This window comes from Phalaenopsis equestris, unplaced genomic scaffold, assembly GCF_001263595.1.
Source record: "Phalaenopsis equestris unplaced genomic scaffold, ASM126359v1 Scaffold000002, whole genome shotgun sequence".
NCBI lineage: Eukaryota > Viridiplantae > Streptophyta > Magnoliopsida > Asparagales > Orchidaceae > Phalaenopsis > Phalaenopsis equestris.
The window spans coordinates 61,044,762-61,070,482 of record NW_018164444.1 but is presented as its reverse complement, the minus strand read 5'-3'; the positions used below and the strand labels follow the sequence as shown (position 1 = coordinate 61,070,482).

Here is a 25,721-nt window from a genome sequence, read left to right as displayed (position 1 = left end):
CAAATGCTGCATTCGGTGCTCTTTCTACGCCCAGTGAGAGCTTAAGCACGCACAATCCGTTGCTTAATCGTCAGATGTTTTGTGTGGGTGCTTCGGCTCCATAAACCAACAATATATTAATTGGTGTGTTTTAAATTCGACCAGATCAATTGAATTTCGAATTCATGGAAAATGAACTAAGAATTGAAATTCAAATACAATGCTAGTTTATATTGAATTTCAATTCCTTCGAAACAAAAGATTAAATTTCTAAAATTCCTGTATTAAGAATGCAATACACTATTAATGTTGCTGGCCAAACAATAAGATCACTACTGATTAAAGGGATTGACATGAATGGTCCCTGCCTGTAGGTCAAATACAACCAAAACACAATCCATTCCCATGGAATAGAACGGAAGGCTATAATCTAGTTACATAATTATTGATTCAACCAAGTTGTCTTATGCCATGTGTTAATAAAAGCCATTTGATCTTTGGATCGAATGAGCCATAACATGTAAAGTGTAAATACAATCAACCATGTTGACCATGTGAGGAATTAATTTGAATTTGAAAAGGAATTAAATATATGCCAACAAAAAAATTCAAAACTAATTCAGCTCTCAACAAAATTTAACAAATAAACTCTATGGAATAAAAAAGAGGACAAACAGTAAAGTATCAAAATTTTAATAAATATGGTAAATCACTTAATTACCTTAATGATTTCCCATGATCTTCAAGTGATTCAATATTAAATACAAAGCTTCAAGCAGCAGTTATCTTGCTTTCTGAAGGAGATGATGACCCCAAGTAATTAGAAATGCAGACCTCAGAACTGTAAAATTTCCATAATTAACACCGTACAGCATGAATACAGCCATCTGAAGAAAATTCAATGCAAAAACAAAATCCAAACCTCATAAATACCTTCCATGCTTCACATCTTATATAACATCGCTGGATGACATCAAATTTCTTCTGAAGAAATTTTGCTTCTTCTTGTATTCATAAAATCGTGCAAAGTGCAGGTAGAATAGCAGTCCTACAGAGCTGAGACCAGCAAGAAGCCAGTAGAAGTAATCAAGATGAGCACGGTTCAGATTATCAGAGAACCAGCTCTCTCCGCTCTTACTAGTTACCCTGTCAATGACAGCTATGAGGAAGCTACTAAGGAAGCTTCCAAAACCAAAGATGCTAAGGTAGAGACCAAGCCCAAGACTCCTCGATGCATCAGGAACCTGATCGTAGAAGAACTCCTGCAAGCCTACAATGGCAAACACCTCTGCAATGCCATAGAAAATGTATTGAGGGGCTAACCACAGCAGACTCATCGGAATTGTTGTCGTTGGTTGATCAATCAGCCCATATTCTATTGCTGTTTTCAATCTCTTGGCCTCAACTAGAGCAGCTATTGCCATGGATACTAGTGAGACAATCAGTCCAATGCCAATCCTTTGGAGTTGCGTCAATCCTGTAGGAATCCTGGAAAATTTTCTGGACACAGGAACTAGGATTCGATCATAGATTGGAAGGAAAACAACAATAGAGATGTAAATGAAGCTCTGCAAGGCTGCAGGTGGAACCTGGAAGCTCGAACCGATTCTCCGGTCCATGGTGCTCCCTTGCTTAGTGAATAGGGTTGATGACTGTGCAACTACTATAGCATATATTAAGCATATTGCCCATATTGGTACTAACCGAAGCACTCTCCTGGCTTCTTCTATTTGGATTACATCCGGCGCCTCATTTTTCACAAATCTATATAAAATGGATTCATAAAATGATACCCGAGTTAACTCAAGCATAATAAGAAAATCAAATATTATTGCTGAACTCAAATATGAAAATACAATCTCACAAACAGAAATAGAAATAGCAACAAACACACCACAACAAATTCAAACTAAGCACGACACAACAAATTCAAACTAAGCAGGTGCAGGGGCAGCAATAAAGAGGAGGCTGGACCGTTGGGAAACAGCTGGGAGACCTGTCCTGGGTTGTGGCAGCATGGGAGGAGGAACGCGGCAGCTAGAATGATAGAAATAGATGGCTGGGTGGCTGGAACAGCAGAGAACCAGGAACTACCATTTCTAGGCCGCTGCAAGAAGGGAAATGTCGGCGACAACGACGGGGAATGCAGGGGACTGCAGGACAGCAAGAGGACGGCTGTCTGAAGTGGCAGCTGCGAGAACAGCTAGCTGGAATTGAAAAACTGCAGGAAAAAACAATAGCTGCTGTTCCAGGGCGGCTGCAGTAGAGAAGAATGAAATGCAACTGGAAGCGATGGGAATGATAAATCACCACCTCGAGAGTCATATACAGCAGAGCACCACTTGTTCCCTCGAATACAGCCTTTGAAGAGAAAAAATAGACATTGGCGGCTGTCTCGATAGAAATTCACGCAAAAACTAACTCCACAATATCAGAAACACATATAGAATAACATGAAAAGTAGGAGTGATCCATGAGGACCGGCTGACTCCATAGAACTAAATAAAACCTAGATCGGTTTGATCTAGGTATGACATGTCAATCAGGAAGGACGAAAATCAAACAACTAAATTAGGAGTAGGAACTTCCTTATTTCCAATATCTTTATTTTGAGTTATTTCCCTTTTAGCTGAATATTTAGATTAGAAATATGTATTATTAAGTTACCTAAAATAGATTATATGCACTTTATTTTGTATCTAAAATAGATTGTAAGATTGTTATTTAATGGAATGAAAGCAAAGGGAAAAGGCAATCGAGCCTATTCAATATTCATCCTATTTTCTCAAAAATTTGACATGGTATCAGAGCCAAGTTTTTCCCCTAACCACCAGTAGTTATTGGAGGAACGTCAAGTCTCCCTTCTCGCCGGCATTTTCTTACAGGAAGGGAGGAATTATTTCTTTGCCTTGATTCTCGCTCGTCTGCTTTGTCTAAAACCCCGCACCACAACCATGCCTTTCGCCGGAGAGGACGATCCCGCCGCAGGAGACGACGAAGTCACTGATAAGGAGGAAATGATCGGCATCAGCGACTACATCCATCAACAAATCGCCAATACAAGTGAAGGAGAGGAATCCCGGAGGATGTTTCAGAAGCCGTGAACTCACACAGACGGGATGAAGGTCTTGCAGGGATTTTTGGAGTTTACGTTGAAGAGGGGAACGACGCACACCAACTACCAGCATGACACAGGACCCTTCTTCAACGAGATCCGGCCTCGGCTACAGTTCGATTTCAATAAGAACCAGATCACGGAGAAACAATGCCGACTCAAAAAGAAGTACCGCAACGCTGCCACCAAGATGGGATCGGGCCGAGGATTCGTTTTGAAGAGCCCTCACGATCAAGCTACCTACGAGATTTCACATAAGATCTGGAGCACAACGTTTTTCCGACTAGGGTTTCTCTAATGCCACAACTGTGCCTCTCTCCTCCGCGAGCCTCGATTCCCATCCATGGCGGTTACTGCTCCTGCGGTCCCATTGACGACAATGCGATGTTACTTATCTTCCGCACACTATTGGACGGTACTTCGTGAAAAGGTATCGAAAAGCACAATGTCCCATTGTTGAAAGAACAAGGTGACTAAAAATTATAACTTGAAGAAGATCAGACTTGCTCGACAGGCAGATAAATGTCGTAGGTCTGCTCGCCAAGAGATGGTACTTATTCTAAAGTGCAAAATCCATTCATTGTGAAAATTAAGGATCCTTGGGTTGAACAAGGATGTTATGTTTGTATCATCATTCGTCCGATTCTGATCTTCTTCAGTAGGCATTGCCGCTTCTGTGGCATCATTGACTGCTTTTTACGCATCGTTCGTCTGCTTCGGCTCTGGGTTTCGACACTCTTGAGCTTCACCATTATTGGGCTCGACACTCTCGAGCTTTGGCCTCTCGGGCTTCGGCACTCTTGAGCTTCGACAATCTCAGGCTTCGGCACTATCAGGCTTCGGCCTTTTGGACTTCGACACTTTTAGGCTTTGGCAATCTCAGGCTTCAGCCTCTCGGGCTTCGACACTCTCAGACTTCGGCACTTTCAGGCTTCGACACTCTCAGGCTTCGACATTCTCAGGCTTTGGCACTCTTAGCTTCAGCAGCTTGAGGATTTTTGGTACCGAAAATGTTATCAGCTTCATGTTAGCAAATTGATACTTTCTGATCAGTCAGCATCAATTTGAGGAAGATGTCAATCAGGAAGAACGACAATCAGACAGCTAAATTAGGATTAGGAGTTACCTTATTCCAATATCTTTATTCCGAGTTATTTCACTTTTAGCTGAATATTTAGATTAGGAATATGCATTTTTAAGTTACCTAAAATAGATTATATGCACTTTATTTTGTACCTAAAATAGATTGTAAGATTGTTATTTAATGGAATGAAAGCAAAGGGAAAAGGCAATCGAGTCTATTTAGTATTCATCCTATTTTCTCAGAAATTTGACATGAAAATGGGGGACTTCCCACGTCAGGCAACGATCGGGGGAGTGCATCCCGCCCCGTGTCATAAATAGTTTTTATTTGAAAAAAAAATGTAAAAATTGGGGTGATATAGGATGTAAAGAAGCACATTATAATGCAGAAGTTCAGGCAAGCATCTACCAAAAACAAAAGAAATAGAAAACCAGCAACTGGAAAGGAAAAACTATATGATTGACATCCAAAGTTGGCAGAGGGAGATAGAGTTCACAGATTTCATCTTATGATTCTAAGAAGAGATCCAACTGAACTTGAAAAGGGGAAATCCAGAGCTTCCAAGAATGAAAAGGAAGAAAGAAAAGCTATTACAAAAAAAAAAAAAAAAAGATGTGTGAGAAAACCATTTCAGCAGAATCTTCCTTACATGGTAAGATCAATTCCTGCATCTTCATAAGATGCGGGCGTCCATATCCCCTTTAATGCCTGAGAAGATACTATCCAACTTTTAACAATTGCAAGCAATGATTTCCCAATTCTAAGAAATGGGCTTTCACCTCCCAATTGGTAGAAACGATATGTCTTGGTCCCAAGAAAGAACAAGATGAGAGCAAGTCCCATGGCAAAAAATGGTATCCCAAATCCAAGGGCCCAGCTAATATTATCTTGCACATAATTTAAGAGTATAATCGTCAATGCCATGCTGAGGCATAAGCCACAATACCACCAGTTAAAAAATGAGCTCCTTGAGAGGCTCTCTTCAGGGTCCTTCTCATCAAACTGATCAGCGCCAAATGCTTGTGTGCAAGGCTTGTGGCCACCTTGAGCAAGTGCAACAAGGTATAGACTGAAGTAGAAGAAGCCCACTTGGAAATAATTTGGCCTGCATGCCTTGTGATCATCTATAGAACACTTTGGTGAACAAAGGCTTGGCAACACAGACGATAGGGTCAACAGACCTAAGCCCTGAAACTCCATCCATTTAAGCAAATATATTGAGAAGGTATCTAAAATCACTATTAGAAAATAATCTGCAAAACTTAATGCTAGTTTCAACTGTATGATGTTCCATTTTTCTTAGTTTATTGTACTGAAACGGGGTTATGGTGAATATCTGAGGGTTATTGTAATCCAAATAGTTCTTGACACGACAGACTTTGCCCTTGTGACAATGTGGTACGGAAAAAAAATTTCTATGCTTATAGCAGTATATAATAACATTGAAATTTCTATAAAATCTGATAAAAAATAGTTTCTTACTGGAGTATTCATATGATTTAAGTAGCTAGAGCGTAAGATAATTCTGCAGAAGCCACAGCAAGGCGAATGGATATGTACATAATTTGTTGATGACTCCTATATTCAGCATATAAAAATATGATTGAACTTTTCTTTTGCATGTTCAAAGATGAAGAGAAAGCTCCCACTGAACATTCACAAAATCAAACTGACCAAGTACAACTTGTGAATTTTCAACAACCAATTACTTTCACATGCAATGAAAAATAGATTTTCACAAACTGCACAATTTTGTACAAAAAAATGAGTTCCATAAAACCTGAAAGTTAACGTATTTTTCTTTGAGCACACCACATTCAAACCAGGAAAAGAAAATAAAGATAAAGAAAATAATTCATTCTTTTTGCAGCAATGTATAATTAAATAGGAATGATCGATTAACTAAAAACTCTCATTAAAAATTGTGTACATGTAATAACTTGCCAAAAATAAAAGTATAACGTAAATACAATCTAATCAAACTAACATAAAATATCAAATGAAAATAACATAAAAGATCAAAGATATAAGATGGGTTTAGTATAATAGATTTCTCTAACTCCTATAGTTCAACACAATAAGATCCATAATTTTAAATAAGAGTATAATAAATAATCAAAAGCCCTTAACACTCATCATCTGGGGGTCTTCATTGAAGTTTTTAGTTTAGTCTAAGTTCTCCCATTTTTCTTTTACTTTTACAACCTAAATCATATTTCGCTTCTCTTTTAAGTAGTATGGCGTCATGTGCTTGATGGCCCAGCTTTGTTTTTGTCTCTATTAAAGAAATAAATGATCAAATATTCTTATTTAACTCAGATGGATATTATTGCCACTTACAAATCACTCATCATGTGATGACATATCTTCACAATGTCGGGGGTATTCATCATTCTCCAAACCCTTTTTCTTCAATTTTTTTATCCTTCAATCTTCTATTATACATGATGTACAAGAAGGAATTCAACTTTAAGGTGGTCAGACGACTTCTCATTTTTTGTGAACTTGATTATATGTGCTCCAATTATGATCACATTTAGATAACAAGCATGCAAGTATTAATACCAACAAAATATTATAGCTAAAAAGTACCATCACCAAACTAAATCCACCATTCAACTATATGTAAAAGAGAATGGTTAATAAGAACATAGAATTTTAGAATTTAATTCTATTTTCTACACATTAAATAATGAAAATTACTTGAATGTTTTATAATACCATCTTCTATTTGTTGTAGGCAAGAACTCTTTCTTATTCCTAATAAAAAGAGTTGCATTTAAATAACTTTTCTCTCATTTAAGTTAGCAATTAATCTATCCAGGCAATGTTGTAGCCTCAACTTGATCTCAAAGTTGATAGATTTGTTTTTAGCATATTGAAATTAAGGATAGATGAAATATCCAATAACTTGCAAATGGCAATGGGGTTAAAGCTCCCATTTCTTTTTAATAAAATCTCATATCCCTATAACAGGCATATTTTCTTATATGTATTAAATTAATGTTTATTTAATAAGAATTTTTTAATGCTTTAGATAATTATTTTTATAATTACATGCATATTGAGAACATAAGAATTAAAGAAAATGAAATGAAGAAAAGGGAAAATGATTGTTCAATATCTTTAAATGGAGAAAATTAAAAGAAATGAAATATAAATGATTAAGTCAACCAAAATTACCCCCAAATGGAACTGACAGAGGATGCAATGTACCCGTGCACGGTAAATGAAATAGAAAATGTAAAGTTGCGCATTCAAGTGCAAATTTATTAAGGTATCTACGAGTATAATTTTAAAGATAACTTCATATATGACGATAAATCTAATATGACTTCTTAAAGATGTTATAAATGATAAATCGTTGAATTGAAACGAGAATGGTAAATTTAAAAATGAAAGCTTACAATTTGATTTTATTTATAAATTACATAACTTTGGGACTTTTATGCATAGCATTTGCATATGAATTTAATACGTGATAATGGTGTAACTGCTTATTAAGTCGTGAAAGCTTGCTTCTTAATTTAATTGATTCTTTCAGAAAAATTTGAAGATTGATACGTCTGAGAGGAGAAATTTAGTTTACATGAGGAGACTATAGCTGATATGTATTATGTTGTGATGTGATTGTAATTTTCTTTTGTATATTTTTTTTAATTAATGAAATAATGTTATACATTAGAATGAGATATTGTCTGCAAACTATATGATTATTTCTGTATGTTTTGATTTCTGTGTAGTGTAATTTGTTGTTTCTTATTGACTATATATTGGAATTTAGGAAAATATGTGGAAAGTAAATAAAACATTAATACCGTCTAACCGCAATTCCTGACTTAAGAGTATGTTTGGGGCAACGACACCTTTTTAAAAAGCTACTGCACAACATCTGCCCAAGAAAGCTGTTGGGCATAAACTATTGCGCATAACTACTGCGAGAAAGTTATGTGTCTATTTATTTTGAACAACTGTGCAACAATTGTTTATGATAAAAAGATTTTTTTGCACGTGTATTGTTGTGTTATTATAATAGAATCAGTTTAGGTTGAATAACTCACATGAAAAAAAAATTACATTCAAAATCCCAAAAAACTCATAAATTCAAATATTACACCAAGAACTAACATCTTATTTAATAGTGGGTAACACAACAATCAAAATTAAAATTAAAACTATTAAAAATAATAATTAATACCAACATAATATTAATTTTGAAATGCAGATGATCAATTGTACGAGAAAAATTCTTCTCCAAAGAAACTCTCAAAGGAACCACAAACCACAAAGTATAACGCAAAAATTTAGAGATAGAAAATTACCACCTAAAAGAACTACTCAAAGGAACCAAAAAACAACAAAGTATCCCCAATATCTTATTAACCCATGAAACTTTGAATGCCTTAGGATGAGGCCAACAAAGAGGAGATATCTTGATAACGAGGGGTGCACTTAAATAAACACACCCACGCCACAGAAAGCAAATGCACTGAAGTACGATCATGTCGTACCGCAGCAAAAAAAGCTTCCCCAAACGCATCATTAGTTAATGTTAAGACATCATATCGGGTCTTCATAAAAGTTGTATCAAATCAATCAGATTGAACCATGATAAAAAGAGTCATTAGGTTGATTAAATTAATTCATAAATAATATTAATAAAAGATTAAATTTTGTCTAATTATAATCTTTCTTATGTTATTTTAGAAAAATGAAAAATCAAGGGGAAGAAGCTAGAGATGATGTGGTAGAAATTGATACACCACTAAAGATCACTGTGAATGCATATACTTTTGCTGAGATGATGACTGCAGATTAAGAAGTCTCATACTCAGGTCAGTTCTAGTGGGGGAGGCCGGATGAACAAATATTTGAAACTATTTTAGGATATGAGGTCACACACTTTTCTGCTGAAGGAAGTCCAGTGGTTGGTAAGAGTAGAAAAGATTCAAAATAGGTTGTTTAGTCCAACAAAGATGAGAGTTGCACTTCTCACTTTTGTCATAAAAGGACAAGTGGAGAGATTGTACCGAAAACAATTGTAGGAGAAATTTGGGGGTAGAGCCAATCCACATGCTGCAGTGGGACAAGTTCATGAATACTTTTAGAGACTAGTTTGTACTACTTTCAGTTAAAAGGCAAATGCAAGATAAATTCATTAAAGTGGTGCGGGAAGATCAATATATTATGCAGTATGAAGCTAAATTTTCTATGCTTTCAAGATATGCATCACAGTTGATTCCAAATGCAAAGGAGTGCCGCAGTTTTTTGTCTGGATTGAAAAATATGAATAGACAACCATTGATTCCTCTTGGAATTGATGATTATTTTGTTTTGATAGAAGGTCATGAGGATTAAGTTTGAATTAAAAGCAACTCAGAGGAGGGATTTCAAAAAAGAAGAAATTTAGAAGGATTCAGGTTTTCTCAAGGTTCTCAGGGCAAAGAGTCCTTCCAGTCAGGAAATATAGGTGCTAACAAGGTCAGATTTGGCATTGTTGGCAGCCAGTCTGAAGTCAGAAACAGGGCTGTCAATTTGGCTCGTTGTTCGTGAACAGCTCGTGTTCGGCTCGTTAAGCAGCTCGTGTTTGGCTCGTTCGTTAAGCCTAACGAGCCGAACACGAACAAATTTTTAAGCTCGAAATGTAAACTAGTCGAACACGACCAACAGTTTGTTCGCTCGTGTTCGGCTCGAAATGGCTCGATAAAAAAAGAAAAAAAATATATATAATTTTTAATATAACAATATATTACATATATTATTTATTCAAAAGTTTGTCAGCTGATTATTTAAATTATTTAAAATTTTATATTAAGTAGTTTCTTATTATTTATCTATTTATTGTTAATTTGCTTTGTGATTAAATTATACTAATAACTTGAATTAGGGTCTGTTTGGGGCAGCTGGAGTTTATCTGTATAAAAAAAACTTATCCTGATAAACTGTTGATCAACAGTTGATCCTGATAAGCTGACTGACTGTTTTGGGCAACTGTTTGAAAACAGTTGATCTGCGGTTGTTTGTAGATCAATGACCATTCTGCTCCTATTAAGTGATATTGTTTAAAGTATGACGTTTGTGGGAGGCCACACAAAGGTAAATGTCTTTTTGGATCTAACATTTATTTTGGTGCTACCAATCAGAACACATTGTGAGAAATTGCCTTAGATTGGGACAAAGGACTCCGACATATTCTAGAGGCAATGATGCACCACCTCGGAGGAGCTTTGACATGCCGAGAATAGCTGAATCTTCGAGATTAGTGCCAAATCCTAGTCAAACCCAGTAGAATGTCTAGCCCAGTGTTTATGCACTTTCACAGCAGAATGCTAAAAACTCCTCTGAAGTTATCACAAGTATGTTTTGCAAATAAGAAATTTTAATTAAGTTCACCTTTAATTATAACAGAATTCATGCATGTCATATCATTCGTAATATCTTGTAAGAATTTAAATATATTAATAAGTCACTCTTAAATATTCAATGCAATAGCTTAATGATAGATATCATATATCTTTAGAATAGGCCAATAAGGTTATTATTTTATTCAAAAGCATAAAATTCTTTCATATTTGAGAAAATGGCTAAAATGACGCAATTGAATAACACCTTAATGTTATGATATTTTTCGTTAGAATGTCGAGAGATATTTTTATGGAAGTTAATCATATATGTGAGGTGAAGTTCATGATTGGTGTAAAAGATTTTGATGTACAATTGATCATGTTACCTTTTGTAGAATTTGAGGTAAATTTAGGCATGAATTAGTTGTCTAAATACTTTGTCATAGTTGATTGTAATAAAAATATTGTCGAAATAAATGTACACGGGGAGGTAGAGGTTAAATGTTGTGGGGATAGAGTAGTGAAATCCATGATGGTTACATGTTTGAGAACTTTCACATTATTGAATTATAGAAATTAAGGTTTTCTTGTTAATAGAAACCTCTAAAAAAGAAAAATAATTGGGTGATATTAGTTGTAAGAGACTATCCATAAGTTTTTTCTTGATAATTTATCAGAGCTACCACCAATGCGAAAGATTGATATTATTATTGAGCTCTAGTTAGGTTCTGAGTCTATATCCAAGACCACCTACAAAATAGCAAGGAGTTATAAGAGTTGAAAAGTCAATTGCAAGAATTGCTAGATAAGTGGTTCATCAGATCTAGTACATCACCTTGGAGAGTCTGACATTATTCGTGAAGAAAAATGGGAGCTTCAGAATGTGGACTATATGGACTTGAATAAGCTGATAAATAAAAATAAAGACCCACTGTCGATGATTGATGACTAATTCGATCAATTGGAAGGGGCTTTTATTTTTTTAAAGTGATCTAAGATCATGCTATCACCACTTGAGAATTAAAAAAGAAGATTTAGCAATGGTGGCTTTCAGGATAAGATATTTGGATTGACTAATGCTCCAACAATTTTCATGGATCTGATGAATAAGGTTTTCATGCAATTTTTAGGAACTTTTGTGATTGCCTTTATAGACAATATCTTAGTGTCATGACACGGTCCAAGACTTAAAATTAACCAAAATAGGTACAAATAGTCTGACGATGAGAATTAAGTTTTCTATATTCATTTTCAATAACTAACATATAAAAAATGAAATAGTCATTAGAGAAATTAAATTAAAACAGAACGATTAAATTCACCTCATTACAGGTTGTCTACCTCTTTTATAAATATTTTCTCTCCTGTTGCTCATATTTTCATCAAATAATTACACCTGAAAAGGTGGTTTAAAATAACAATGAGTTAATCAAAGTCTGTGCATACTCACACTCGTAAACTACAGTAAAACAAAGAAAAAAAATAATATGCGTGTTAGTTAAGCTTTTAATAAATCGATATAATATTTAATAGTTTATGAATATGATTACTTACGATGTTATCCAATTTATTTTACTATATCAATAATATATCTATATTAGTTCTATGACTGTACAACCGTCACAGCAATGTCGTCTAAAAATTGTATCAGTTAAATTACTTCAATATCAATATTTTTATTCTTTTACATGCACGAGTACCATTATGTTCTATTGCTAGCACAATAGATGAGTGACTTTTGATTAAAATCAAACATGCAAATGCAAACATACTATAACAAAATATTATATAGTAATGGTCATTTCATTCTCATTTGTATATCAGTCAATATATTTATATATGAATCAATATCTATGATAATTTAAACAATATTGAGTATATATGTCACTTTAACAATATAAACAAAATTTAATATAATCATAAATAATAGGCATGTAGTGCTATAAATATAACAATAATAGTAAGTGCATTTGATCGAGAAGAAGCAAAATACTACTATAGCATAAGAATATGAGTAAGGTTATTAATGATCTGATTTTGAGTCGAGCCATGATCGGATCAACATTGGCTCAAAAAAAGTTCAATCCAAAATTTTGCCTCGTAGCTCGGCTCGTTTATTTTGATTTGATCTCGATCCGAGCCAAAAATCAAATCAATTTTCGAGCGATTAATGATCTTCAAGTTAAATTCGCTAAATTCACAGCCCTAACATCATTAGAATTGTTAACAATATAGTTTCGAGTCGAGCCGAAGTCGACTTAAAGTCGGCTAGAAAAAATTTGATCCAGAATTTTGGCTCGTAGTTCGACTCGTTTATTTCGATCTGATATCGATCTGAGTAAAAATTCGAATCAATTTTCGAGCGATAAACGATCTTTGAGCTAAATTCACAACCCAAAATATGGTACTCACCTAGATGACGATTTATTGGATTTTGAATTTGCCTTGACCTTGACTTTCTAAAATTGATGACTATAATAAGCATAGTATTCATATTACTAAAATTTAATTTATTCATATTATTTTAATTAATTATTAACAATAGATTATTTAATTATTAATTTCCAGCATTTTTAATTTATGAAATCTTAATTAACTTTATTTTGCTATTAAAATTTATCAATTAAATTATAATATTGACCAAAACTTACCTTATCAAAGTTTGCTCAGCTCAATCTTCCTCCTCCTTTAGTTCGCACACTTATCCTACTTTTATTTCCCTCCAAGCTGAAATTCTAAAACAAGAGTCCTAATTAAACAAAATTTTCTATTAACATTACAATATATATATATATATATAATTTTCTTATTAAATCAATTAATAATAATTATTAAAAATTACTTTTAAATCTCGATCGAGAGCCCCAATCCACGAGAAAAACCTCGTCTTCCCCCTCTACATGCAATACTCATCGCTTACTCGCAAGCAGAAGTCCCGCTCAACGCCGCATCCTTCGGTTTCACCGTCCTCACCAAGCCCCAACATCACGGAAAAAATTTGCGTACATAAGACGTCGCAGAGCTACGTACGTCTGTAACCTGCAAACATGTTACAGGGAGGATTTCAGGAGGTTATAACCACGTTATACCCCCTGTAAACTCTCTGTAACCTTCCTATAACTTACCTATATATGAAAACAGAAGCGCGGAACTTACTAGAAGGTACATGTAGGCTACAGGGAGGTTACAGGGGGTATAACGCGGTTATAACCTCCTAAAATCCTCCCTGTAACCAATTTGCAGGTTACAGACGTACGCAACTCTGCGTACGTCTTATGTACGCAAATTTTTTCCACCCTACCGCTGTTCGATGACGTCATCGTCAATCGCCGAAGCCCTCGACGTTCCAATCGAATCTCCGGTATGATACCTCTCAAATTCCATTTCTTCTTCTTCTGCTCTCAATCTTGCCCTCGCCACCCTACATTATGTCACTTTATGGGACAAACGTACCATTTCATTTCCCGATTTGTTCACTTCCTCTCCCTCTGTTCGACTCCCTTAAGTATACAATCGTCCTCGCTTATAAAAAATTATCCTCAAAATTTATAAAGAAACCATAAGTCATCTCTTATTAAAGAGATCAACCTTAGCTATCCATAAATTTTATAATTAAAACTAAGAGTTAATCATTGAAATAAAAAGCAATCACTATAAAGTAAAGACCTAAAACAAGGTTGCCCAACAATATTCCTCTCATCAACAAAATTAAGATAACAATATATCTAAAATAACACAGATATTGAAGCAAGAAAATGTGCTAGGAAAACACTCTTGTATGTAAGAAAACGCCAAACTCATTAGACTCCATGTTCATCAGCAGCAGCAGATACTTTAGGCTCATTATGAGTAATGGAATAAACTCAAGGTCGAATAGGTTGCCTTGTTTGAATTTGGGTAGGAGTTAAAGCTATAGACTCTATCCTTCACTGCCCATATGCAATCGTCTATAAAGGAGCTCAACCTGATTTCGAATCTTCAATGCTCTTCTGCCCAAGCGATGGACAATATCTTACTATAAGATTAGGCTGACGACACCGGTAGCATATGTTAGAGTCCATCAAGTATTCACCCTTATGTTCTTCCGCATTTGGCACAAATAAGTACAGTACTCTGAGTCATACCTCTAATGAATCCACCTCAATTGAACTTAGACTTCTTGCAATTGGATCCCTCTAACTGATCTAGATGTTCTCCTTCATCAATATTCTTTCTCTTGTGCGTCTCCTTATGCTTATGAGTGAGGTAATAATCGATTGTCACTTCTACCTCGTTCCACTAATATTGAGTATTCATCGATGCCTAAATGCATCAATAGTTGTCTAATCGAATCATTTAATACTAAAAGGATTTTATAGCACATTTATATTGCAGTAATGATCAACTGTGGTGCATAAATTGACAGTGCTGTGAATTTTGTTTCACACTGCATGATTATTTTCTCTCCATGAACCAATCTAATAAATTTGTCTTGCATTTTTCTTCGAACAGATAGGGATACAAATCACTCTCTCAATAGCTCCAAGAAATCCTCTCAACTTATCATCATATTAGGTATGTCCCCACGTCCGTCTTGACGTTGCTCATGCCACCATCTTTCGGCTTTTTCATCCAGCACAAATGTAGCTAACAACAATCTTCTTTCATTCGATAGGTCGTACCATCTAATATCTTCTCAATTCGCATCAGTCAATTTTCTACTTCAATTGAATCTTCAATTCACTTAAACGATGGTAGACATAAATTTTGCAATATCTTCAAGTACTTATACACAACAAATGTATAACTTCCAATACACTGCGATCTGAACTCCTAATTCAGGTGAGTCATGATCGTCATTATCTAGGTCAAGACACGTGCTCACATTTATAGTAGGTTGTACTTCCTTGTTTTCTATCGGACTCCCTTTTCCGGTGTATCTCTGCTTGAATGGATATAACTACTAATGAGTTAACTTTAAATTTTAATTTTTATTATTATTTAAATTCTTATAATTATTCTGGTAGCTCTTTCATCGATGTTACATTAATTAATTCTAAACTTGGCTCTGATACCACTTTTTTCACGACCCGACATGGGGCTTGGAATTAACCAAGGTAGGTACAAACGGTCATATGGTTGGAATTAAATTTTTTATATTCAATTTCTATAATTAATATTTAATAAATAGAAAAATTATTAAAGAATTTAAATTAAAATAATACAATTAAATTTACCTCATTATAAGTTGTCTGCATTTTCTATACATATTTTTTCTTCTATTGCTCATTTTTTAATCAAGTAGTTACATTAAAAAATTTAGTTTAAAACAACAGTAAGCTAACCAAGCTAGTGAGTACTCACACTAATAAACTATATTAATACAAGGAAAAAGAAAATAATAGGCATGCCAATTAAACCTTTAATAAATTTGTACAAAAAATTGAAGTGGAGTTTGGATTCTAGAGTAACACAAGACGACAAAGAGAAGCAGAGGGCGACAGCAAATGAAAAGTGGAAGGAGGCGATGACTTTGGGTCGTGCGTTAGGCACGAAGAGGCAAGTGGTGCAACACAGGAAGAGTGAAAAAGAGGGCTTCAAAGATCCTTGTATGCCATGATCATGTTCTTGCTGCAAAGCCAAAGTAGTGTGAACAGTGCAGACCGGTGAGGTACTAAACTGGAAGTAAGAGCGGCTTCGGCTCTCTATGATTCTTGCCATAAGGAGGGAGAAGCAGGGCAAGAATAAGGAGTGAAGCAAGCTGAGATTCTTTAAACCGGAAAGACGAGCAACCTCGTAATAACAACGTGTCGGGCTATAATGTGGAGCCGAAGCAATTCTAACAGTAAGAACAAGTAGGTTGGCACATTGGTGCCAGTCCTAGGCGTGAGGCCAGTGCACAGGCCATTTGGGTCCTTGGTCCTAAGAGCCCATTGAAGGGCGCTCGACAAAAGAGTCGATCGGCTTTGGGGGTTGGTCTATTGCCGCCTAAGCGCCCATTTTTGGGCGCAAACCCGAAAAGCCAACATTTAGGCGCCGGCCTACTGGCGCCTATGTGCCCAATTATGGGCGCAAATATAGAGTGCTTAGCACCTAGAAGCCAAGTCTAGGCGCCTAACTCGAGACTTTTGATTTTAAGCCAATTTTCGAGCATGAAAGATTGGTTGTTTGTTAAGTCTTCCTTTAATATTCTTCGACAACTTTTTGGTGTAAGAGAGAAGATTCAAAGAGGAGGATTCCTAGAATCTCAGCGTGTTGTTCGCGTCGGATCAGAGAATGAAAATTGTGGAGCGTCCTGTAAGTCTCCTCATGTGAGTGTGAAGAAGAAACTTGTGAGTTCTTTGCAAAATATTTTGAATTACATAATGAAATTTGTAATAGTGCGGCTCCATGGTTTTTTCCAGTTATCGGGTTTTTTCCACGTAAAATCCTTGTGTGCTTTTCTGGTTACTTTGATTGTGTTTTTTATTTATTTTGATTCCGGTTTTCTCGAATCCTACGATCCTATTTTGCAGTGACATTGAGAATCCTTTGGATGATTCCCAACAAAATTGGTATCAGAGTAGGGTACCATTCAAGTGGCAGCAATGACTGAAGAAGCAATGTTCAAGATGGAGAAGTTCAATAGGATGAACTTGATCAGATTGACACTTTCCTCATATGTTGCGTTCAACATTGTGAATGAGAAAACTACGGTGGATTTCATGGCGGCACTGCCCAATATGTACGAAAAACCTTCTGCTTCCAATAAAACTTTCTAATCAAGAAATTATTCAACATGAAGATGGCGGAAGACAGATCAACGACAAAGCATCTCAATAACTTCAGTACTGTGACAAAATCGTTGTGTTCTATGAGGAATAAATTTGATGATGAGGTTAGAGCACTGGTGATACGATCTTCTTTATTGTAAAGCTGGGATGGTTTGGTAAAGGTAGTGAATAATTCTTCAGGGACTTCAAAGTTGAACTTCGATGACATCGTTGGCCTGATGCTGAATGAAAAAGTTTGTAGAAAAACAGCAAATGGTGAATCTTCATGTTCTGTGTTGAATGTTGTTAATAGAGGAAGTAATCTGGGCAGGAATATAGATAGAGGCAGATCCAATTCCAAGAGAAGAAAGCCCAAGTTATGCAGAGAGGAATGTTGGAACTATGGTAAGAAGGGGCATTTCAATAAGGATTGCAAAGCTCCAAAAAAACAGGTGATGAAGGACAGGAAAGTCATCTTTCTACTAATGTCTCCACAAGTGAAATCCAAAATGACTCTCTGGTGTTATCACTAGCCAGCATTGAATCTTAGATAGTGGATTTAGGCATCTCTTTTCATGCTTGCCCGAAAAAATAAGTATTCAAAAACTACACTCAGAGTAATCTAGAGAAGGTTTATTAGGGAGATAACAAGACCTGCAGTATAGTAGGAAAAGGTGATGATGATGTCAAGTTGTCGAATGGAATAGTCTGAAAGTTTACTGAAGTCAGACACAAGTTTGAAGGAAAAATCTTATCTCTGTGAGCCAGCTAGCAAAGTCAGGACTTATAACTATTTTCATAGAAGACATCATTTATTTGATCAATGAAATGATTGATTTCATTGATGTGTTTGGAACTAGGGCGAATGCAGGTCTGTCACACCGTAAGCTTGGTCATATGAGCGAGAAAGGTATGAAGTCCCTATTTTCAAAGAATAAACTTCAGGATTTAAAATCAGTTGATCTGGATTTTTGTGAAGATTGTATTTATGGCAAGCAAAAAAAATTTTCTTTCGCCAAGAGCGTGGTGAAATCAAAGAAACTGGAGTTAGTACATACTAATATATGGGGGTCCTACTCGAATTCAATTTATTGAAGGTTCTCGTTATTTTATCACTTTCATTGATAATCACACGAGAAAGATATGAGTTTATTCCTTAAAGTAGAAATCCAATGTATTTGAAGTGTTTAAGAAATGGAAGACTATGGTAGAAAATGAAACATGCTTGAAATTGAAATGTCTCAGATCAAATAATGAAGGTGAATATCGTGATCAGAAGTTCAGGAGTTTCTGTGATACAGAGGGGCCAAACATGAGTTCACTGTCCCAAGGACAATGCAGCAGAATGATGTGGTTGAGCGTACAGACAGAACAATCACGCAGCGTGTTAGAAGCATGAGGTTGCATGCAGGTTTGCTGAAACAGTTTTGGGCTGAAGTGGTTAACACTGCGGTTTATCTGATTAATAGTAGTCAGTTAGTAGCATTGGAAGAAGGCTTGTCTGAAGAAGCTTGAAGTGACAACAATAAATGTTTATCTCATTTAAGAGTATTTAGGTGTTTTGCATATGTGCATGTTGATGCAGGTTCTAGAAGCAAACTCGACTCAAAATCTATCAAGTGCACCTTCATTGGATATAACTCAGATGAGTTTGAGTATAAGTTATGAAATTATCAGAATTAGAAATTCATCAGAAGCACGGACATCACTCTCAACAAGATGAAGATGTACAATGATAGGGTTAGAATTCAGGACAGTCTTTCAACTACTTCTGAAGAATCCAGATATGGAGATAGATGACATTGGTGATCAAAAAATGGAAAAAGAACAAGTGCTCAACCAGAAGGAGCACTGAAAGTTCCTCAGTCGTCTGCTACAGAAGTCAGAAGATTGAACAGAGTGTCACGACCCGTACACAGGTATTCTACTTCTTTACATTATTTGTTACTTACTGATAGTAATGAACCAGAATGTTTTGAGGAGACCACTCAAGTTGAAGACTCAAGGAAGTGGGAGTATGTCATTGATGAAGAAATGCAATATTTGGAGTTAAATCAGACTAGGTATTTGACGGTACTACCAAATGGCAAAAAAACACAGCACAACAAGTGAGTCTACATGTTGAAAGAGGAGTCAGATGGTACCAAGCACTATAAGACAAGAATTGTTGTGAAGGGTTTCAAATGGAAGAAATGAGTGGATTATACAGAGAACTTCTCCCAAGTGGTGAAGATGACAACTGTCAGGGTTTTACTGAGTCCGGTAGCAGTTGACGATCTACATCTGGAGCATATAGATGTAAAGACAACTTTCTTACATGGAGATCTAGAGGAGCTATACATGGTTCAACCACAAGATTACAAGGTTCCAACAAAGAATGTTTTGTCTGCAGATTGAATAACAGCCTCTATGGCTTGAAGCAGACCCTGAGACAGTGGTATAAGAGATTTGACAGGTTTATGTCAGAAAATGGGTATTTGAAGTGTCAGACAAGACTACTGTTGTTTCATTAAACACTTTGGTAACTGTTATATTATGCTTCTCTTGTATGTAAATGACATGCTGATTACAGGGGCAAATACAGAGAAAATCAAGTACTTGAAGAAACAGTTATTAAGTGAGTTCGAGATGAAGGATTAAGGCCTAACCAGGAAGACCCTCGAGATGAGAATCAACAGAGACAGGAGTGCAGGAAAACTAAAGTTATCTCAGGCAGAGTATGTTGAAAAGATCTTATAGAGGTTCAACATGAGTGAAGCGAAATCAGTTAGCACTCACTTAGATAATCACTTCAAACTATCTCGCCTAACTCTAAAGCATAGATGGAGGGAACTTCGTATGCTTCAGCAGCTAAAACTTTGATGTGTGCGATGAATTGTACCAGGTCAGATATTGCATATGCAGTCGGGGTTGTTAGCAGGTACATGAGCAATTCAAGCAGACATTATTAGGAGGTGGTAAATTGGATTTCCAGGCATTTGAGGGGAACAGTCAACAAACCACTTTGTTATGGAAATACAATGATCAATATACAGGGATTCGTCGACTCAGATCTGGCAGGAGAAGTGGAAAAAAAAAAGAAAAGTACAACAGATTATATTTTCACATTGGAGAGCACAGCAGTGAGTTGAGTTTCCAGGTTGTAGAAGATAATTGTACTTTCTACTATGAATGTCCAATATGTTGTTATTACTGATGCTAGCAAGGAAATGATTTGGCTATAGAGTTTCATGACAGAATTGGGTAAGGAGCAGGGGATTAAAAAGCTCTGCATTGATAGTATAAGCACGATTCATATTCCTAAGAATGTTGCTTTTCATGTCAAGACAAAACACATCTAGCTCAGATATGATTTCATTTGATTTCCTCTAAAAAATAGACAGTTATTTCTGGAAAAGATGCACAATTGAAAATCCTGTGGATATGTTGACAAAGGTGGTGACTGTTGAAAAACTGAAGCTATACTTGGCTTCAGTTGGGTTTCATGAAGGTTGAGATCGATGGTAAGTCACACCACAATACGTAACTATGAAGACGATTCAGATAGAGGTGCAAGTACAACGGACTGGTGTTTGGTGCTTCATCTCGAAGTGGGAGATTGTTGGGCTATAATGTAGAGCTGAAACAATTATAGCAGCAAGCAGCAGGTAGGCTGGCGCATTGGTCTCAGCCATGGGCATGAGGCCAGTGCATAGGGCGCCTATGCGTCGGCCTTTTGGGAGCCCAAGCGCCCATTGATGGGCGCTCAATAGAAGAGCAGATGCCTATGCGTCGGTTTTAGGCTCTCATGCGTCTGATATAAACCAGACACTGGTCTTATTTCCTAAGAGACCAGCATTTAGAAGCTAGTCTATCGACGCCTAGGCATCCATTTCTGGGCGCAAACCTGAGAAGCCAGCATTTAGCCGCTGGCCTATTGGCACCTAAGCGCCCGACAGTTAACTCGGAATTTTCATTTTTAATCTTTCGAGCGTAAACATTGGTCGCTTGATGAGTCTTCCTTTGGTATTCTTCGACAACTTTCTTGCGTATGAGAAAAAAGTCAAAGATGAGGATTTATGGGATATTGGCATGTATTGTTCGCATCGAATCAAAGAAGAGAAATTGAGGAGTGTCCTGTAAGTTTCTTTTTGTGAGTATGGAGCAAAAGCTTGTGAGTCCTTTATAAAATATTATGAATTACATAGTGAAATTTGTGGTGGTGTGACTTCGTGATTTTTTCCCGTTTTGCGTGCTTTTCTGGTTGCTTTAAATGTTTTTTATTTACTTTTGTTCCGATTTTCTCAAATTCTGTGATCCTATATTGTGGTGATATTGAGAATTCTTTGGAGGACTCCCAACACAGCAAAGGCGAAGCTTGTGCGACTTTGATTTTGAGCACAGGAAAGATAGACGAGGCTTCGGTGGAACGGTGATACATTCAATTTTTTAAGGCTTCTGTTTAGAAAGAGCGACAAAGGAAGAAATCTGGTGAGGGCAAGGTTTTTGTCAAGAATTTGCTCAAATATGGGAGTTTCGTGCTTGTCGTTCTGAGTGACCGAACTACAAACGAACGATAGAGAAGTGGAGTTTTTTGGATATGATGGCGATAGCAATTAGCACAAAGAAACATTGTGTTTGGAAGGACTCGGTAAGAATTTTAAATTAATTAATTAATTGATATTTTTCATTTTCATTTTGTCAACACTCATTTGACGAGCAATATGGTAGTTTCTCCTTTTCTTTCCTAGAAAGGCAAATATGTGTAGAAGTGATAGCACACTTTATTAAGGTTGATTCACCTTAGAATCAAGAATGGCTCCATTGTGGACCTAATTGGGTACAAAAAACCAAAAAAAATAAGAAAAGTAATAAAAAAACCAACTAACCTAATATAATAGTTTTTTTGTCGAAATTATTACCTGATTTATGTGAAATGAAGACAACTCACTAGAGAATAGTGATGGCCAAACCAAAATAATCACCTGTTGAACCACCAACACCACCCTTAGATTTGATATATATGGCTAGGTACCAATTTGGGTATCATAATCTTTGTGCTATGTTTTGTAATTTGAGTGAAATTGGAAGTGGTAAGAGAGAGATCGAAAGAAAACTAAGAAGAAAACAGATAGATATTTAGGCTTATCGAACTAATTTTTTCTTAATCTGTCATCCGTATTATCATTCCCCAAGCATTTTCGCCCATTCATCTTACCTTCCAAACGATTTAGCATGCATTTTATTTTCTATTTTTTGAAAAATCTCAAGTTTTTCTTCAATTTGATCTAACAATTCAATCCTCACAGTATTAAATTATTTTAAAGTAAATAATAATCATGAAAGCATAAAGAAAAGTCTTGAATGCATCCTCAATTTTCTAGAATCATCTACCATCATTATCTTAGAAATGAAAAAAATTTCTGAAAAGCCCATTTACCTCCTTCACTAAAGTAATCAAATCTATAAATTTAATATCTCATGTCTAGATTTCTCTTCTGTGTATGAAACTATAATCATATGTTTCACATAGTCTCTTTTACTTTTTAACTCTTACCCTCAAGGCTCAAACTAAAAATTTCAAGCAACAAAACAAATTAATTAGATTGACAGAACGATTTTTGCTTAATACAAAGATATTGCACTACATAATTATGCTGTTGAATTTCAATAAGATGTTTGAATATTTAAGAGTCTTTTGTATCATTTATAGAAAATTTAAACTACTATATAAACAATATTTGTATGCCCCAGCTAAGAATATATTCTAGCTCCAACATTGGCCCAAACCCTTTATTTTAAACCCACAATATACAGACCCCTTCGCTTTCTTCAATATTTCACGTAACTTAGCAAGCTAATCCCTAAATTTCATAATCCTGGACAGTAAAGACCATATCAATCATTTTAAAAGTATAAATACTAACAGTAACAACTACATGCAATAGCAATTCCTCCACCATCCATTATGCACCAAATGGCAAAGACTAATTTGCTCGATAATGTGACTCTAAACAGTCAAATTAGCCTGATGAAAAGAATACTCTTCAAGTGCATAAAACATGCGTACGTCATTGCAAAAAAATGCAGCATTTGAAACTCAGAAATTGAATTGTTCATCATTTCTCCAAAATAAAACTCATTGATAGTTCATCAACAAATTTGCCCAACTCAATCATCTTCATGTTTCCTTTCCAAAAGGTGCATAAAATCAAAAAAACAAATAAAGCCAAAGACTCTTTACTCATCAGTCGTTTAATCAAACAAATAAGAGAAAAGAAGAGGAAGAAAAGAGCCGACCAAAATGTAGAGCAGAGAAGCGAACACAATTGTCCTGTAACGTCCAAGATATGAATCGGCGACGAAAGCTCCGGCAAGCGGCAACATCATTGCCGCTCCCAACCAAGTATTCACACCAGCTGCCGCCGCCGCCATCGACTCCTGAAGTGGCCCAGTAAGATAAGTAATTAGGTTGGAAGAAACCCCGCAATACGCAAACCTCTCCGCAATCTCCACCCCTGCGATGATGTCGCAATATCAGAGATCAGGAAACGAATGAACTTTTGCAATGTGATCGGGGAGATAAAGATAGGAAATTGGTTACCGATGATGAAAAGAGAGGCGGGCCACCGACCAGAGGAGGATCGGTAGGCGGAGCTGCCGCGGTAATCAACGACGCCGACCAAGGCGATGGAGGCGGTGGAAGGGGAGGGTGGAGAGGAGGGAAGAAGAGGGATGAGTCCATCCATGAGCTCAGGCAAAAAGTCTGAGTAAAGCTGAGCTGACGTCGTACTGGTTCCGGCGGCGGCGGAGCTGGACATTAGGGATAGTCTCGTATCTGGTTTGAAGTTGGGAGTTCAGTTGTCTCACCCTGAGAAATCACTTTCAGTTGTCTCACCCTGTAAAATTTGTCTTACTTACACAGCCCTTCATTCAGAGAATATTCCCTCGTGGCTCTTCTAATTTTTCTATAACTTATTTATAAATAAATTATGTGCTTCTATTTTTATATATTTATTGGTTACAAATAATTTATAGATAAGTTACAGAGAGCTTATAGGAGATATAACACAGATATAACTATCAATACCCTCTGTATAAACTCCTGACGTACGTATAAACTCCTGACGTACGTAACTCTACATAATTCTTACATACTCAATTTTTTCTCTATAAGAAGTGGAAGAACATTCAAGCTCCATGTCATGTGACTGTAATAATTAATTAATTTGTAAATTATTTATGATTAGTTTATGTATATACACACAAATCTTCTATATTTACACAGCCAACACCTAATTTTCAACTTCACTTGCACGCAACATATTCATTATTTAAAAAAGACTTAGAGTGTTATAAATATAAAAATTAAATACATAAGAAACTGGCATGAATAAGCAAAATAATCAGCATGACAAGGACAACATAAAATATTTTCTCACTCAATTTCAATATATTTACATATGATATATAATACCTAAATTTTATTTCTTTATTTATACCACCAAATTTCTTCTATCACCTCAAAAATATAATTATTTTAATTTTTGAATAGTAAAATTTTGATTCATTGGTAGAGTGAAGTGCGTAAAAATTGAGGTTTAGGTGTTAGATATGTAAATACTAATTACATAACATTTGAGTGGTATGTATGTAAATCTTCATATAGTAGCTTATTATAAGGTACCCCTGTTGCCATGTTGATTGAGAAAATTTGTTTTGCAATCCACCCAAAAAATAAAAAAAAGGAAGGAAAATTTAAATTTAATCCCCAATGACTATTTGTGAGCTTTTTTTACTTCATGTTTGAAAGATTTGATCATCTGCTGCTATTTTTCTTGCTGCTTTTTAACCTTTCTCATTTTTCACATCAGTATTATGTGGACTGCCCTTGGTTTGAGGCTGCTAGAAGGCTATTTTCTCTAGGAGAACAACTTTTGATTCCTATAACCATGTTCTTTTGCATTTGCCGCACTTCATCACTTCCTCAAGGCCGTGAGGGGTATGTTGGGATGATAAGTTTAGCATTTGATCGATTCACAAACAAAAACATATCACCGAAAAACATACCAATTCTAGAGATCTATAACAATAAATTGAACAGAAACACACAACAAGAAAATCCAAAAAACGAAACATACAAAGATTTAATCTGGAGAAGCATAAGAACGGAAAAAAAATCACGGGTTCTGGCACATGGGCACTCGAAGTGGGCACCTGAGCGCCACCATCTCTGGATTCATGCCCCAAAGCCACTCAAATCCTGATGCCTGGGCACCCCCTTAGGCCCTTAGGTGTTGGTGTCGATGTTGGCTTTTTGGTAGGTTGTGACTGATATGCAAATAGGCTCCACACTTAACAATCTCATACTTGAAGATTGATTGCACCTCAACACCTCTCCTCCAGATCTGCACCATCTTCATAATTTTGTATCGTAATATGGCTCGCCTCTAGTTTCAACCTTCTTGGACTCCAACTGATGCCGAGCA

The 25,721-nt window shown here is 35.9% G+C and overlaps 1 protein-coding gene across 4 annotated transcripts; it reads right to left on the bottom strand.

Annotated features, from left to right (window-relative positions):
- Positions 1-24,154, bottom strand: LOC110039516 (protein NRT1/ PTR FAMILY 5.10-like). 4 transcript variants are annotated; one of them, XR_002295532.1, is made up of 6 exons: positions 23,837-24,154; positions 23,533-23,750; positions 4,828-5,366; positions 913-1,743; positions 701-820; positions 1-96 (listed from the first exon to the last, which is right to left on the bottom strand). XR_002295532.1 is itself a non-coding variant. In XM_020744615.1 (5 exons), exons 1-4 carry the CDS (start codon positions 24,051-24,053, stop codon positions 930-932), a joined length of 1,788 nt encoding a protein of 595 aa, XP_020600274.1. In that variant the 5' UTR covers positions 24,054-24,154; the 3' UTR covers positions 608-820; positions 902-929. The 4 variants fall into 4 exon arrangements, 3 of the variants coding, with proteins under 3 accessions (XP_020600274.1, XP_020600273.1, XP_020600275.1); XM_020744615.1 differs by lacking the exon at positions 1-96 and having other exon boundaries at positions 608-820; positions 902-1,743; XM_020744614.1 differs by lacking the exon at positions 1-96 and having other exon boundaries at positions 608-820.
- Positions 24,155-25,721: the final 1,567 nt, after the last annotated feature.

Bases quoted from the DNA above. Each gene is read 5' to 3' on its own strand.
- LOC110039516 (XM_020744615.1), bottom strand. From the start codon at position 24,053: ATGTCCAGCTCCGCCGCCGCCGGAACCAGTACGACGTCAGCTCAGCTT. The intron at 23,751-23,836 runs GTAACCAATTTC...ACATCATCGCAG, and splicing joins CGCCTCTCTTTTCATCATCG to GGGTGGAGATTGCGGAGAGG. The intron at 5,367-23,532 runs GTCGGCTCTTTT...ATGGAGTTTCAG, and splicing joins CTTCTCTGCTCTACATTTTG to GGCTTAGGTCTGTTGACCCT.